The sequence below is a fragment of the Schistocerca piceifrons genome, chromosome 3, assembly GCF_021461385.2.
Source record: "Schistocerca piceifrons isolate TAMUIC-IGC-003096 chromosome 3, iqSchPice1.1, whole genome shotgun sequence".
Lineage (NCBI taxonomy): Eukaryota > Metazoa > Arthropoda > Insecta > Orthoptera > Acrididae > Schistocerca > Schistocerca piceifrons.
In genome coordinates this window covers 957,651,152-957,669,378 of record NC_060140.1, presented here as the reverse complement: position 1 = coordinate 957,669,378, position 18,227 = coordinate 957,651,152, and the positions used below count along the sequence as shown (strand labels likewise).

The 18,227-nt window shown below is 38.0% G+C and overlaps 1 protein-coding gene across 1 annotated transcript in view; it reads right to left on the bottom strand.

Moving 5' to 3' along the window:
- Nucleotides 1-17,780, bottom strand: part of LOC124787721 (DNA-directed RNA polymerase II subunit RPB2) — an 80,936-nt gene extending 63,156 nt beyond the window's left edge. The window contains exons 1-5 of the mRNA XM_047254566.1: nucleotides 17,641-17,780; nucleotides 17,321-17,541; nucleotides 11,028-11,232; nucleotides 10,545-10,672; nucleotides 6,581-6,739 (exon numbers count right to left, since the gene is read on the bottom strand). Coding sequence (XP_047110522.1) covers nucleotides 6,581-6,739; nucleotides 10,545-10,672; nucleotides 11,028-11,232; nucleotides 17,321-17,541; nucleotides 17,641-17,656 — 729 coding nt within the window. The 5' untranslated portion in view covers nucleotides 17,657-17,780. The remainder of the gene's footprint in view (nucleotides 1-6,580; nucleotides 6,740-10,544; nucleotides 10,673-11,027; nucleotides 11,233-17,320; nucleotides 17,542-17,640) is intronic.
- Between the last annotated feature and the right edge of the window lie 447 nt (nucleotides 17,781-18,227).

Below are 18,227 nucleotides of genomic sequence, written 5' to 3'. Positions count from 1 at the left end.
TTACTAAAGTTCTTGCTAGTATTGTATCAGTAAATTATCTTGGTGATCTGAAGGGAATTGTGATACTAAAAGTATTTATGCAGCTTTTCTTGATGAGCAAAAATAAATTTTTTTATTGGCATATCAATACTTCACCTTACTTTATAATAGAAGGAAACATTCCACGTGGGAAAAATTATATATAAAAAAAATTACTTTATTAGATATAAAATTGTAATTTACTGGTTACAGGTATTTTCTGTGTGAACTAGATTTAAGTTTAGTTCAACAACCTTTTTTTTTTCCTTTTTAAGCAGAAGACATTACCTGCAAGTACTTTCTTGCTTACTGCATTTCTTCGACTATTGAAAATTACTTCAGAACTGACACTTCAGCAGGAGCATGTAGATACGTGGAGCAGAGCTGCCACGTTCCACACGGAACACACACGCAATTTTACATTTCATTCAATATCCTCAAACTCGCAAACTATTAAATGTACCAAAATACAACTAGCATCAGTATGTTCTGGAAGAGCTACACTGTTTTCATTTTAGTTTTATTTACAATGGCAAATTATTGAGACAATATAGAGACTATTTATTAAATTGCATTTCCTTGTGACATTGTCGAATTTGAGTTGTTGGAAAATTTTTTGTTATTGAATTTAGGACGACACATTATGCGAACAACGCTTTAGGAATACACATTTTCATCTGCTCCCAACAAGAAGTATGTCAGATTACCGTAATTTGAGTTAAACGTGACACATAATGCTTTGCTAAAGGGGCCCTCACATGCTCAATATTTATTGCGCTGTGAGGACGAGAATGGCACAACAAAGTTGTGCAATATTTATGCCTGGGATGTGTCAGTTAAAATTCTGCCTTCATCAGCGAACATGTCAGTGCCTGATGATGTGGAACTCCTCTGTACTGCAACTTGCAAACCAGAAGTAGAATTTAAGAAGGATTGATGAATTAAGTCTGAAAAACTTCCAGTAAACATTTCAACGGACCAGGGCCTCTTTCACTGCAGCATAGATTCATAAACCACAACTACCAATTACAAATTAAACAAGTGACCACTCTAATTTACCACGAACTTTCACTGTTTTCTATGTACGTCTCTACTGTTAGCAACTATTGGAAACAAATTCCACTCCAAGAACAAGTGCTGCTCATCATTGCAAATTTAGTTTACCACTCCGATATCAAGCCTCATTCGATATGATTTTTCATAGCTTTTGCATGTTCCATTCTTGAATCTGACAGTACTAAGCATCAACTTGGGATACCCGAGTTAACTCTGTAACTGTAGCAGCTGTGTTGGGATAAAAGGTCGTAATAATTATGTTCACGTCAGTAGGCATAAAACGGCTTTTCCTCCATGTACAGTTGCTTCTTATGGAGAGACTGTAGAACTTTAAGAAGAATTTTTATGTGAAAATAAGAATGACAATGATTTTGATTGTGACTGATTCATTTGTGAACAATTTGAGTGAAATAACTATGGAAACAGTCCACCCTGAAAACTGTTTCAAAAATATCACAGTTTGAAAAGTTTTGTATTGTAATGCTTATGTAAATATATTGACTACAGCAGCACTTTTTGTTTTAATGTGCACTCTAACTGTTTGTCAATGGCCTCACTGTTTCCAGAAGAAGTTTGTGCAAGTCTTTGTGGCATGCTTGGATTGATTTAAATAAGAGTGCACAGAGATAGTCTGTGTCTGCATTACAGAGTGCAAAGCAACAGCACACTCCATCTTTCGTCATTCACTTTCAGTTATTTTCAGGAATTTATTTGGAGTGTATTTAATTTCTCTCTGTCTTAGCAGGAACAGCCTTTTATTGCACAATACTACCCTTACATGGTTCAATATATTCCACAATATATCAAGTACATGTCAATATTTTAAAACACTGTAATGTCATGTGACTAGGGCCTCCCGTCGGGTAGACCATTCGCCAGGTGCAAGTCTAATTTGACGCCACTTCGGCAACTTGCGTGTTGATGGGGATGAAATTATGATGATTATGATAACACAAAACCTGGGTCCCTGAGCGGAGAAAATCGTTGACCCAGCTAGGAATCGAACCCGGGCCCTGAGGATTACTTTGTCGCGCTGACCACTCAGCTACCAGCGGCAGACTAAAACTCTGTAGATTCCAGTATGTTGTGCAAACTGTCAATACATGGTCAGTACCATTGTGCAATGAATATTACGCATGTAAGGGCCCCTTAATGCATATTGCATTTTCTCATCAAACTTTACTTTTTCTAATGTAATGGGATAAAAAAACAACAAACATTGTGTGTTTGCAAGAAAGAAGAATACTGGTACAAAATACACTATCTTCATATTGCAGCAATTTTATTACACACAAAGGGATTTACAATCTGTGATGAAGCCTGGAACCTGAAATGAACTTCATTTGGGCTCAGCATCCTCGTTAATATCCAAAACTTGTGAAATACCAGGTGGTTATAATTAAAGTGCAGCTCCTCACAGAGGTGCAGTGTGGGCTGTAATTATTCTATGGCAGTGAAACTTAGTAAATATTCTAATGCATTAACAGAGAACCAATTTACGTGGGAAAAAACTTAGTTCCAATTTTGGCCACCATGTGCAAATCTGGCACTGTGAATGCATGAAAGACATACAGAAATGTTTCCGTATGTGATGGATTAGAAACCGGACATGGAATGAAGAGGTCAAACTGTTTAACAAGGCATATTGTTTATTTTATTACTGACCACCGCTTGCACAATTTGTCAATGTAAGCACAAAAGACATCAACAAGATGCTGTACAATGATACATTTGCACATGGTGGTGAAAACTGGAACTAACCTTTTGCCATTGTAAATTAGTTCTGCATTAACGCATTAGCATATCTACTAAGTTTTATTGCCATACGATAATTCCATCCCACACACTACTTCCATGAGTAGCTGCACTTCAATTACAGCCACCTCATATGATTTCACTATGCCGGTCATTAAACCCCACACACGGAACAGTCAGCTGAATCCCACACTCACATCTTTTTCTGTGGTAACAGAAAAATTACTGACATTACTCTGCTGTGACAGACGCTTGAAGAGAGACTGTCACTGTCATTATTTAATGAAATGAATACTTTACATAGTATCTAAGACAGCTTCATTTCACCATGCATTTAGTATTATGCACTGGTAACATTAGCGGCTTTCTTCCAATTTTCAGACCCGACTTTCCCAACAGCTTTATTGGCGACAGCTTCAACTTCAGATAGTAATTCGTTCTTGTATTTGCTGGTAAAAAATGTTTACTTTAGGTCTGCATCAATTTTAATGGATTTAAATGACAGTAATATTATGTCAGCCTAATGAGTGTATGCTCTTGTTTTTGCCAGGTCATTGGTTTCTTACCTGGGAGAAGATTATTTGTACATGAATTAGTTTCGTAGGCTCCAAATTTTTATGACTATCACTTACTTCGACACTTTCCTGGTGAAGCCAACCAATCAAACTCTCGCTCTGCTATGGTAGGAATCTTGTCAATAATAACAGAATGGTTGGGATCATTATCAAGAACTGGTGACAGTGCAGGCATGTAAAGCATAAACCACTTCCATCGACTGACCTCTTACAGGAATCCATTGGCCAACAATTCTATGTTGATCTTTTCAACAAAGAAACATTGACAAACCCGCTTCTGGTATTGTTTGGTATCATACAACACAGAATAGTAGTAACATAAAATATTAACCCCACAAGTGTGAAAAATGAAAAATCTCAGTACACAATGAACAACACCACAGAGCAACTTACTATCTAAGGTATATTGCAAGTGCGGAGTATTGTGGCGAGGGTGAAGGTTTGGCAAACAGGTGGTTGCTGCAGTTACACGTCTCACTATAGTGAGCCAAAATATTCGCTTAAGTGTGCCATGCCTCCCACATGGAGCCTCACCCAACTACTACTGTTGCAACTATCATTCCTAAAGCAATTGATATTTGGATGTCCTGGAGCAGTTTTATAGGGAACTATGGATATCTGACCAGAACTGTCAGATATTCATAATTTCTTTCTCTTGTATGACATTAGGATCAATCATACTGCTACAGCTGACATGCAGTTTTGCTGAAAAATAAAATGCCTGTTCTTTAGCATCCTCCACTTTAACCCAGCTTCATGGAATGTGCCTATTTCCAGACCTAATGCGTATGAAAGGTGGATGATGTCACTGTGTTTATGTTTATGAAGCAATGTGCACATTGAATGATTCCATCAATGACTAGCATTAATTCATTAATTAATTAATTAAACCTAAATTAACATTAATGAAATTAATGTTAGATTAATTTACATTAATATTTATTCCTCTCCACAATACTGGGATTTCCTGGATGGAATCAACAAACAAAAAAGTCAACAATGATGGGCAATCACTGACCACCACACAATAGCCTGCACATGTGCACTATCTGATCATAAGTATCCAGAAATATCTTCATCTACATCTACATTTATTCTCCGCAAGCCACCCAACGGCGTGTGACGGAGGGCACTTTACGTGTCACAGTCATTACCTCCCTTCCCAGTTCCAGTCGCGTATGGTTCGTGGGAAGAACGACTGCCGGAAAGCCTCCGCGCACGCTCGAATCTCTCTAATTTTACATTCGTGATCTCCTCGGGAGGTATAAGTAGGGGGAAGCAATATATTCGATACCTCATCTAGAAACGCACCCTCTCGAAACCTGGACAGCAAGCTACACCACGATGCAGAGCGCCTCTCTTGCAGAGTCTGCCACTTGAGTTTGCTAAACATCTCCGTAACGCTATCACGCTTACCAAATAACCCTGTGACGAAACACGCCGCTCTTCTTTAGATCTTCTCTACCTCCTCCGTCAACCCGACGGAGTGGACTTTAATATGGGGTGCATCCAACCCTCACCTTTATGATGAGAACTCTGCTGCGGACTCATTCAACACGGTTTCTGAATTTCTGTGGAGGAATGGCAGCTGATTCTTCATCAAGAGCTGAAACCAGAGAAGGTAGTGATGTTGGACGCTGGGGGTTTAGAGTGTAGTTGACATTCTAACTCATCCCGAAGGTGTTCCACAGGGAATCTGGGATGGCCAGTCCAGTTCAGGAATGTTTTTGTCCACATACCAATACTTCGCAGATATTGCTTTGTGACAGGGTGCATTGCCATGCTGAAACAGTCATTGCCTCCAAACTGTTCCTCTGCTGTAAGCAGCACACTATGCTGTGAAATGTGTTCATGTCGTTCCATACTTAGCATTTTCTTTAGCACAATAACAGGACTACACAACCTAACCGAGGAGAGAAAAAATAAATAAATAAATAAAAAAAATCACCACACCGTAACACCACCAGCTCTGCACTTCACTGCTGTCACTACAGACAATGACGGGTAATGTTCTCCAGGCACTCACCAAACTCATACCGTCTCATTGCCACAGGTTGTTACACAATTCATGACTCCAAATCACTTGTTTACAGTCATCCACCATTCCATGGGGACACCCTTTACACCACCACAAGTGTCATTTAGTGTTGACTTCAGGAGTATGTGGTTTGTGAAGAGCTGTTCAGTCCTTGTGTATCTCATCTTTTTAAGTCCCTACCCACAGTCCTTTTACTATCTGGACTGCTAGTAGTACTTTCAGAATTCACGAGTGATTCCTTCCACTGATTTCATGTGATTTTGTACAACTATCTTTTGGAAAGCTTGATAGTACCTGTCTGTCATTACAGGAGGTCTGCCAGGTCTTGTTTTAGCTGTGATTGTTTCTTCACATTCCCACTTCATAATTGCATCAACAGTCAACTTGGCCAACTTTAGAAGGCTTTAAAGGCCCCTGATGGATTTGTTGCTCAGGGAAAATCCAATGACTAGTCCACATTCGATGTCACCGAGCTTCCCTAACCAACTCACTCTGCTATTACTGCTTCTCTAGTTAAAACAAAATACTCCCTGCCTCCTTTCATACTGGCAGGTCTGCCTCTAGTGGCATCTAGTGATTAATTCCACAAAACGTAGGGAGGTACAGATACTTTTGTTCAGATAGTGTACACACCTGTACACCATTCAGCTCCAGGTGAGTGAGTGCCTATTTATAGCCTTCATTGTTTATACGAGCACAGTAATCATTGACAGTGTACCATTATAAGCAATGTGAAATTAGTTTTTCAATAATTTGTATTTTAAAGATGCTGATTCCATGAATTTCTGAATGCAGGATGCATATTTTACTACAATACAGAGCTTTAAAACATCTAGTGAGTGAAGAAAAACACAGCACGCAATAATTACTTTGAATTTATAATGACGACATACTCCAAATGAAATTAAAATCATATCATTGTCACTTTCTTCCTTGAACTGCAATGTAAATGTTAAATCTGATGTACTGACACTGTTTAGAACATGATAATTGGTAGTTACTTAGTACCAAAACAACCAATCTTATCACTCATTTCTTGATTACTTTAAGAAAAACATGTAACACTGGTGGTTATATGTGAATGGGAAGGGGAACAAAAATTCACAGAAATCACAATATAGACAAAAAATCTAATTACCTGTCCACCCCGAGCCATCATGTTGACCCAGAGGGTTGAAGTAGGACGCGATGAATGTTCTAGGCAGGAACGAATTTCTGCTTTGTATGCATATTTTCCATCTTTCATGCTGAACACATACACCGTATTTGTTGCCATTTTCTCCTGAGCTATCAGAACCTACAAAAACACAAAAATTAAAACATCTCTTATGCATGTAAGCCCAAAAAATAAATCTTGTCAAACAGAAATATCACAATTTCTACCAATTTACCATAGAAAGATCCTTGAATCAAGCAAATTTTGACTTGGAAATAAAGACAATTCAAAGCAAATTAGCCTTATGAATCTAATATCTAATGAATTACTGTTTTTGTCATACTTCAATACAGAAAGACTTACATTTAAGTATTATGGAAGCTGAAGTTTGTTTATTGTATCAACACATTTCAACTAATAATTACAGTTAAAGTATATTCACTACAGAATATAAACTTGTGAAAAAACTTGACTTGTTCAATGTTTACAGCACTGTCTGAAACAGTAAGAGTAAGCACCGTTTTGGCCAGTCAGGGAAGGAGGGGGTGGGGGTAACAAGGTGATAAATTGTGTGTAGTGTCTACAGATGGGCGAGACAAGATCCAAGGTGCGGACCCACAGCAAGAGGTTCTGTGGTGCCTATATGCTCCTATTTTGGTATCCCTGTGTAACAAATTTTGCATTTAACAATGGTGCAAGCTTGGAGTTACTGCTTGTATTTTTAATAGTTATAGTATACCTCTCTCCTTAGCAGCATACAATAAAAAAGATGAAAATGCAGTCATCACTAATCTTACTAGAAAAGAAATGGTGGGACCACTGAATTTTACACACTCCAGCTGTAAAGCCAGGAACTTTATAAGGAAACTTGGTATAGATCCACTTATACAAAGAAGAAAAAAAAACACACACACACACACACACACACACACACACACACACACACACGTTATTGCAGTTGCTGCCAGGTTAATAAAAATTTCAAAAGCTAAGTTGGGATATGGTGTATAAATAACCTAAAGAAAATACTATAAGAAAAGATCTTGTTTGAAATCTCAGTATGCATGTGGCTGGTGTCTATGAACTCGGGGCTCTTGCTGAATTTGATCGCATGTATTCAGAGTACGATGCCGGATGAAAACAACGGCTTCCCGAATTCGTCAACAAAATATTTTGATTGGCAAACTACTAGTGATGCTTATGAAATATAAAATAATGGCAGTTTTGAAACCAGGCAAAGACGAACTCTATGTGGCTAGCTGTAGACCCATCTCCCTTCTTGGTACAATTGGAGATGCTAATTCTCAACTGCATCCAAGAGAACATAAAATAATTCCAGTGGAACAGAGTGGCTTTATAAAAACAGAGTAGCTGAAATCAAGTGCTAATGATCTGAAAAAGGGTTGACTATTTCAAAGATCTCACATGAGCTACATCTTTCGTCAACCTGACTGCAGTTTACAATATAGTATGGAGAGGAGGATTGGCTCCGATGTAATTGCACATTAGATACAAGCAAGTTTACTTAACATGCTTCCTGATCAAACGCTTTCAATTTTACTGAATAGAAAAGCTAGTAGACAGAGAACCCTGAATAATAGACTGCTCAATGATTAACGCTGGCTCCCATGCTGATTGGTTTGTACATCCACAACATTCCAGCAACTAGCTCCATGAAAATCCAGTACCTAGATGAGTTGGTATAATGGGTGTCCAAAAAGTTTCCATTTGAGGTTGTTGCTATAGTGTACATGCAATGTAGTGCGACTTCAATGCTGGTATGTAAGAAAGAGATTAGTGTGGCATTCATGTCTTGATGATGTGTGTGTTCAATACATGCAATAACATGAACTATGGCAACATCATTACTAAATACGTTCAAACAGGGCCAACAAGCTGTTATTCTTTTCCTGGCTACCAAAGACCAAATACCAGCAGACGTTTTTCGGAGAATGAGGAACGTGTGCGAAGGCAGCACGTTTGTCGAAAACCACCATTGTGAAATGACGTGCCAAGTTCCAAACTGGTCTATCAGAGAGCAGGAGATTAGTGTTTAATATCACGTCAACAATGAGGTCATTAGAGATGGAGCAACTGTCCCAGCATTTGACTGGAGCGATTTTGGGAAATCACGGAAAACCTAAATTACGATGGCCAGATGAGAGTTTGAACCTTGTCCTCTTGGTCTATCTGAGACCAGCCTCATCCATTATGATGTCTCCATCAGAAGAATGGTACTGTGCAACACTGAAGAAATTATGGTGTGCAATTAAGGCCAAACGTTCAGGAAAACTAGGACAAGGGGGTGCTGCTGCTTCATGATAATGTACGTTCCCACGTTGCAAATGTCACAATAGAGAAGTGGCGCCAGCAGTCCTGATCTCTCCTCATGTCACTATGCAGCTTTCGTCCCTGAAAAACAAAGGCTTTGATGGGTCGACAATTCCTGTCAAATGAGGACATGCAGCAGGAATTTACAAACTACTTCAAACAGCAAGCAGGACGCGGCGTTTTACCATACAGGTATCTTGTGCGTTGGTAAGCTAATTGTCTCAATGCTCATGGCGATTTTGCCTCATTAGCATACCAATTCTGGCCTTTATGGCCTTCGAACAAACTTTTTGATTGGCCCTTATATGTCTGAATAAAGGTATCAAGTATTGTTACAATAACTAAACAAGTACTTTACAAATGGAGATGTCAACCAAACCCAAGCAAACAGAGGCAACAGCGTTCCATCTCAATAATGAAGAGGAAAACGCAGGAAGTTGCACAACATTTCATGCAGTATAAGTTTCCGATAACTATGTCCCCACATTTCAATGTATCAAATGGACACACTCATTTAAGCAACACTGCACACACCTATCAAAGAAGCTTGGCTCAACAGCAAATCTATTCCACAACATAGCCGGCAACAGATGGGAAGCAAATGCAAGTATGCTATGCAATGATGCACTTTCACTTGTGTACTCAGCTGCTAATTATTGTGGGTCTGGATGGGAAAATCACAAATGTACAACTCAGATAGATGTATGTCTTAATGAGATCATTACTGGCATTGTCAGATCTACCTGCAGTCGGTGGCTGCCTGTTTAATCCAATACTGTTCTTTCAGATATCAAAAGAAAAGCTGGCAAGGTGAAAATGCTCAGATTCTCAATAAGATAGAGCCATATAAGAATGCATTTCTTAGGAGTACTTTCCAGAATTTGCCAGCTTTACACCCAAAGTTATGCAAGCCACCTTGGGTCAATCTTCAAGTTACAGAATTCACCAAGATATGAAAACATGCTGGAATGAACATTCACCTGATGCAAAACTAACAATAAAAGTTGCAGAGTTTTTATCTTCCCTTTCACAAATGGCTGACAAATGCATCCCATATCAAACAAGGGAGATATGGCTTATATCAAAGTGGTGTTATAGTGAAAGTGAAGTGTGTGACAGACGGAGGAAAACAGACAATGGGACATCTTTTAGAGAACTTCCCACTCCACACTTCTAAGTTGACTGCAAGACTTGCAAGAGGTGACACTGCAGTCTGGTTGCCAAAATTAAACATTAAAATATAAATTCTTTACAAATTTATGTTCTGTTACATCGTACATAACAGCAACAACACAAACTGAAATTTCTTGTTATAGATAGGGGTAGTGTAATTACAGCAATTTAGTGATGCCTCATCTTTCTACAATAGATCCACCACCTAACACCAACTGCCATCTTACAGGCTCCTGCAAGTACACTTTGGGCAAATCTGTTTAAGTTACTGATGTCCAAGTTCTCTTTCCACACTGATGTCCAAGCTCTCTTTCCACACTGATGTCCAAGTCCTCTTTCCACACTCACTAGGGGACTGACAGCATGGCTTACTTTTTTACTGGAAAATATTTGCAACCAACAGCAAACTAAATTATTTCATCAAGTATAAAACAAATTTTACCTTCTCTGATCCGTTTATAATGAAGTATCCGCCAGGATCAAGAGGACATTCATTCAACTCAGTCAAGTCACGATCTGTGAGAGTGCTCAGCAAACAATAAGTTGAACGAAGCATTATAGGAATTTTTCCTGTAAACAATTGGCTCATTGTAATAAAAATCAACAGAAGAAAGCTTTCATCAGATAAGGAAATCACAGCAGTTATCAAACATTAGAAACTTAGCAACTATAAACAACATAAGGTTTATAGGTATTGAAAGTAATTACATGGCAAACCCTCACAATAAATAAAAATAAAATGGACCCCAAATATGTATCACATTCAACCAGCTATATGGGTACATATTTAACCAGAGATTCAGTTTCACAACTGAAATATTGAAGTTTTCAGAACTTACTTTCCTAGTTTTAAATTTTGCATACATTAAACCAAAGTTGCCAATTCTGCAGTAACAATCTTACTATCAGAAATCTCCATACTAACCAATGAATGTTTTCTGATGCAGTGTCTCAACAGGTTCTTCTTTATGTTTTTCAACCCTCTTCAATATATCAACATAAAGTGGAGCAGAATATGTCAAGTTACGTAGCCTTGCTTCATTGGGCATCATTGGTGAAGGGGCACCATCTTTCTCCCAGTGAGTTGGTTTTGACAAATATATTTGCTCAAATTTCAGCAAATACCTTGGCTGTTAAAAAAATGACACATTGTTGACATGAAAATCTATAAACAAAAGTTGAATTACAGTATATATTGCAATGGCAATAATACAGACTACATTACCAGTCAAGAACGACTCCATCTTTATTTATGACCTATGGATATTCTTCAAATACAAAGTGCAAATAATCTGAATATGCGGATGTCAGAGACATGCAGCATAAGCTAGAAAACAAGACAAACATAAAAAGCACAATTTATCTGCAACTGCAAAATATGACTTGGCCTGATTCAGAAAGAGGTGGAGGGGAAAGGTTAGTGTAAACTTACATCTTAAAGAGGTTTAAGACAAACCAAGTTAAGTACCAATGTCTAACTTAAAAGTTCATACCTTGCATATGCTAGTACAAATAAAATAACAAAGATTACTTTTAGACAGAGAGAGACAGTAGTGGTATGAAGTCAACTTTGGAATGTGAAGGGCATGCAAAAAGACCGCTTTTATTCCAATTTCAGATTTTGGAGCATTTAAGACCTGGACTGAGATTACAATGAGTGTAATTCAGCAGTGTTTAGCACTATAACATGAGTGAGTGTGACGAAAATAGCTTAACATCCGATGTTAGCAGACAATGTCACTGTTGCCTCCTATCAAAGTCACAGTCAAGACTTTCTTACTGAGAAACCTTGATAGTGGCGTGACTAAACGTTTCGTGTCGTTTACCGGCTATGTGAAGGTCGCCATTTGACATGCAATGCGGAATGTTTTAAAGTGATGTGACATGACATGATGGCAAGTCTGAATAGGCTTCAAGGATTTTAGGAAAGGAAGTTTTCATGTTGACAATCTTCGGACTAAGTTGATGCTGATGAAGTAGTAAGTGGCACTGACATCGTCTGCTACAAGTAAGTTGTAACCTTATTCTCAGCTAACACAGATAGTTGGCCTGGTCTTGCCACACTAGCATATCCTAGTAACGGATTTTGTGTTAGCATGGCATTTTAGTCTTAATTTTACTGATTATTTTGGTTTTATGAAACTCTGTGTAGATCCCGTGAGGATTAGGATACTTTTCTGAGGCCAGATATAAGTATAGAGACCAAATAAATGAAAGCAACAGCTTATTTAGGTTTTATAATACACAGACAACTTTCTGCATAGCTAAGAACATCAATAGATTAAATAATGTTCATTAAAATATTGTTTTCGTTGGAATTGTGTGAACAATACATTTCATGTGAAACGGCGGCAAAGTGCATCATGTGGAATATAATAGACCTCTCTCTGAGTTTTACGTATGTAATTAAATGTTCCTTGGTTGTTGTGTTCACCGTATTTTACCTGGAAGTGCAAATATAGTTACTGGCACAAAGTGTATTTTACTCGTTATTACTTATTCAATTGTGTCGACTCTAACAGTTTTTAATAGTGTAGAACCAGCTCTGTTGAAGGTAAAATTGTAGAGACACTTTTGACAAAACGGATCAGAACATTAAAGCATTTCACATGGCAGCATTCACAGAGGTCATCGAGAGAATGGAACAAGGACGTCACGTCAAGGTTTCTGAAACACCTTTGGGAACTCACCACACATGTATTTATCGCGAAAGAATACGAAAGGTTGCTTCAAATAATTATTTTATTTCTATCTCGCGAAACACTTCAAACAATAACTATATGAGAATCTTACTATGCCGAGAGCGGCAAAGATAATCCTTTTTAACTTCACAGAGAATATTGTTCACTTGTGGTGCCTTGTGTGCTTGATGCTGTCACATAAGCCACCCCCCTTTTTTTTCTTTTTTTAAAGCCATCATGTAACAGATTGCAATGAAAGATTGTAATTATGACTGCAATGAAAACAGAACTGAATTAAGCCAGCCACTTTACCATTACAATGGCTGGAAGGTCAACAGGGGGTTCTTTGCTGGTTTCCTAGAGGGGACATCACTTATTACACATGCAAACAGAAAAATAATACAGAAATAAACTAATGGGACAACTATGGAAATGAGAGGTTTTCAGCAAGCTCAAACCAAATATGTGACACTTTCCAAACAAATTCAGCCAACAAATCTAGCAATGGCAAAAATTATATCAACACAATGTCTTTCATGCTCAGCTTATACTTGGTATCCATTTTTGTTAGTTATTGATATGACAATGAAGCTGACAAGTATGTCCCTGCATGCCGTTATGGAGGATGACGTGTTGGCCATGATTAAATCCCTACAATTCTTCAGTTTAATTGCTGACTGTATGAAGTGTTATGTTTGCAGAGAAGCTTCGAACAAAGTTGCCGCAACTCTGGTCAGGGAGCAGTACATGTGGCATTGTCTGCAGGCAACATGTAGCGTTCTATCTGGAGGGATGCTTGGATTGAGAATTCTAGGCCAGCCATTTGAGAGACTGTGTTGATGACGCTTTTGTAATTGCTAGATTTGTGTGTCAGCTGACTTTCGTTGTTAACTGTGTTTTTTATGGTTTCACTGATTTTAATAATAGTGTGTGTTTGTGCATAAGTGTGTGTTTTTTGAGTATTGAAATCTGTGTGAATGCAATTTTGTGAATTTCTAGGCTGTGCTGTTAGTTGCTGCTGATTCCATTGGACTGTAATGCATATACTGTGGAATTTATTTTACCTACATTGGTGAGGTTACATTTACAATATCAGCTATATGAGAGAGTTTTTGTTTCATGGTACCATGAACTTAGTTTTAGCTATATAGATCAAGTGAAGTGTTATACAGTGCATTCGTCAAGTTGTGCGTGGTTTTTTGTATCATGGAATTCATTTGAACTATGTAGGTCAATGGAAGTTTCAGATAACATTTTTTTCTGTTTTCCGATTCTTTTTGTGGTTTTGTTAGTTGCTGAGAATCTTGCTTGAGTTTTGCATTAGTATTTGTTTTAGTACACCTTCCGTATTAGAATCATTGTACTTATTTTGCCACACCCAAAATACTAATTCCCGTGGTTGTCCCACTAGTTTCATTGAATTTCTGCAAATGTATCCATCATCTTGACATTATAGATCAAACTTGACAGGTGGAAACGCACTCTTCACTTTCACCAAAAATCTGAATAAATCCTCACCATGTGATAAACGAAAGTATTTCATTAAATTCAACTCGTTTGGAAGGTGAATGAAACTTGAGAACATTTACAATTTGGCAACATGTAACAAATTTTCACTGAACATACAAGAACAAGGAACAGAAGGGCTATTACTAAATGTACACAATAGGTCTGTAGCAACCACAAAGTTTTTACTGGTTAATACCAATTGTCAACAAACATTGAATCAACCCAAACTGATACTGGCAAGAGACTAGTGGAGTTTTCATTCTTTTTTGTGTTCCTGTAGACAACTCAACACTTGTATTTGGTGTGTTGTTTCTTTTACTCTCTTTTACTCTTAAATTGACATTCTGACAGAGCTTTCCATACCACATTTGGATATCTATGTACAGGATTGTTCTTTTTCCCTTATGAAGCTGACAGATTAATATTTTTGTAATGCACATGAGACAAAAGCATTACTATTCTAGTAATAAGTGCTCACAAATTATTTGTCCAATACATTAATTTTCACTTCACCAAACCACTTCCTGATCCAATTACGTCATGTGGTGTAATTTTGAAGTCCGGTATTGTCGCAGAGTCCATAATAATACACAGTCAAAATTTTTACAAGAAAATGAAACTGACAATGAGATTGAACATCTCAAAACTTTTAAACTGTGTCACTAAAAGCTCAGAAATCACTATTTATGCTACATTACTGTGTGCAGTATTCCACATGTCTGCTACTCATACTGCAAAGCTCTTCCTTTAACACTATCCCTCTGACTGAAAGCCAACGATATTTACTTATCACTTTCCAACGTCTTTTCTAATATTCACAGCACACCTTCTCATTAGAGTCCAAACTAGCATAACTGTGAGAACCAGAACAGCTAAAACATAAAAATTATTTTATGTGTAATCTGGATGAAATGTGACTTTCTTGCAATCCTTGGAGCAGAAACCCGCATTTAGTACATATATATATCTTCATCAATGTTTGGACTGATGGCAATTTTGAAACAACTAAATTTCTTCCTTGTAATAAAATTTAAATTGTCACCCATGTATTATCTATGCCTCACAATATCAATTTTCACCCTTCATAAAAGTCACTAGAATGAGCAAGACCAAACTGAACCCATTACACCACACAACACGAAATCCCTAAACGCACCACCAGAGGGTACAACAAACTGCAACATAATGACACCAACAACCACGCCACACTCACAAACCAAACTACGCGCCGTCATGATGTCACACACAACAGCCTTACGTCATGAGTCAAAGACGACAGGTGGGATCGGACGCCTCGGTCTACCAGAAAAGACTCCTGGCACTTAAATCTATACTCGATGTTAACAAATTTATCTCCTTCAGAAACGCTTTCCTTGCTATTGACAGTCTACATTTTATATCCTCTGTTTCGACCATCAGTTATTTTGCTCCACAAACATCAAAATTTATTTACCACTTTAAGTGTCTCATTTCCTAATCTAATTCCTCAGCATCGCCTGATTTAATTCGACTACATTCCATTATCCTCAATTTGCTTTTGTTGATGTTCGTCTTATATCCTCCTTTCAAGACACTGTCCATTCCATTCAACTGCTCTTCCAAGGCCGTTGCTGTCTGACAGAATTACAATGTCATCAGCAAACCTCAAAGTTTTTATTTCTCTTCCATGGATTTTAGTTCCTACTCCAAATTTTTCTTTTGTTTCCTTTACTGCTTAATCAATATATAGATTGAATAATGTCGGGGATAGGCTACAGACCCATCTCACTCCCTGTTCAACCACTGCTTCACTTTCATGTCCCTCGACTCTTATAACTGCCATCTGGTTTCTGTACAAATTGTAAATAGCCTTTCATTCCCTGTAATTTATATCTGCCACCTTCAGAATTTTAAAGAGTAGTCCGGTCAACATTGTCAAGCGCATTCTCTAAGTCTACAAATGCCAGAAATGTATGTTTGCTTTCCTTACTATATCTTCTAGGGTAGGGTCGGTATTGCCTCACATGTTCCAACATTTCTACAGAATCCAAACGGATCTTCCCCGAGGTCAGCTTCTATCAGTTTTTCCATTTGTCTGTAAAGAATTCGTGTTACTATTTTGCAGTCATGACTTATTAAACTTGTAGCTCGGTAACTTGCAAACCTGTCAACACCTGGCTTCTTTGAGATTGGAATTACTATATTCTCCTTGAAGTCTGGAGGTATTTCACCTGTCTCATACATCTTGCTCATCAGATAGTAGAGTTTTATTATGGCTGGCTCTCTCAAGGCTATCAGTAGTTCTAATGGAATGTCTACTCCCCGGGGCCTTGTTTCGACTTAGGTCTTTCAGTGCTCTGTCGAACTCTTCATGCAGTATCATATCTCCCATTTGATCTTCATCTACGTCCTCTTCCATCTCCATAATATTGCCCTCAAGTACATCGCCCTAGTATAGACCCTCAGTATACTCCTCCCACCTTTCTGCTTTCCCTTTTTTGCTTAGTACTGGTTTTCCATCTGAGTGACACAAAGTCTCAGCAACGCGAACAGTTAAAATATCACCCTTTTCCTTTTATTACAAACTGGTGGAATTGTTTGTTCGCGACACAAATTACTACAAATTTGTGTAAGACTATTTGAAGTAAAGTAAAAACATACAACTTCCATTCGAGTTTCAATCTTGGCAAACTTAAGAATTATACTATGACTTCGTATGAATGTATCTTAGAAAAATGATGGGAGTAAAACCAATGATTATTAAACTAGGCTGATGCTTACTCTTCTGTCTGCGCGGATGTATCTAAATAAAAACAAAAGCTGCCTATATCCAAAATTTTAACGGAACACACACACACACACACACACGTTGGTTTACATCAACTGCAAAGGGAATTTTACAAGTGAAACACAGTCAACGTCGGTTAGTACCGTGTTCCAAATATATTGAAGACTGGTAATCTGTTCGTAATCAGCTCAGAGGCACTATTCAGTACGACAATACTGCAAGCTACAGCACTAAATGGCAAAGTGAAACTAAAAAACATACAGGATTCTCAATTTCTCCTGATGTATGCTGAGCTTCTGCCTGCAACTCGATTTGTGGTGAATCCTCTACGATACGTTGAACCGACATCTGGATAAATTCATCGAATGAGTCCAACTGCTGTCGTACAAGACCCTTTTCATCAAAATACGCGTTGATAACAATCCAGCAGGCCTCCTGCCACAGTTCTGAGGAGATTTCCTCGCCATCGTCTTCATACTGATCTGTCATAACAATTGAATAAATATTAAACATGCTTGTTTGCAATAATAGTGACAACTAATAGAATAATCGGAACACTCATATAAAACATAACTACTTACCTTCGTCATCATACATCCTGTGTTGTTAATAAAACTAAATCACTTCAAATTACCAAGCACCTTCCACCAACAACTCCACCAAAAACAGTACGAAGTACCACTGTCAGTCAAAGATAATGTTGAGTTCGCTTATACTAGTGATCTCGGTACAGGACTCACTGGTCTATACAGGATACTGTGAAAGATGTCGCCAGAGACAGGCTGTGTGTGATTTGGCTAGGCCGAGTCATACTAGATATCAACGGACAGTCACATCACGACACCGTAGCGTTCTAGGGTGTATCCACACTGGACGTTACGTCAATTCGCCCAGCACCGATCGTTGAAAGTGAGGTTATGAATTACCACTGCGGTAAAAAAAGTCGGAGTATTGTATCGGTATTGAGGAACTAACAACGATAAAGTTTATTAATGAACAAAGCAAAACTCATCACAGATTTCCTTGATCAACTTTGTGTGGTAAATTACTGAGGAGTGAAACAAGATTCCAAAACATCGACACTAATTTGCTAACGAAAATACGTACGCACAAACCCTGAAACAATATTTATATCGAAATAAATAGAACCTATTCATCCGATCCATTT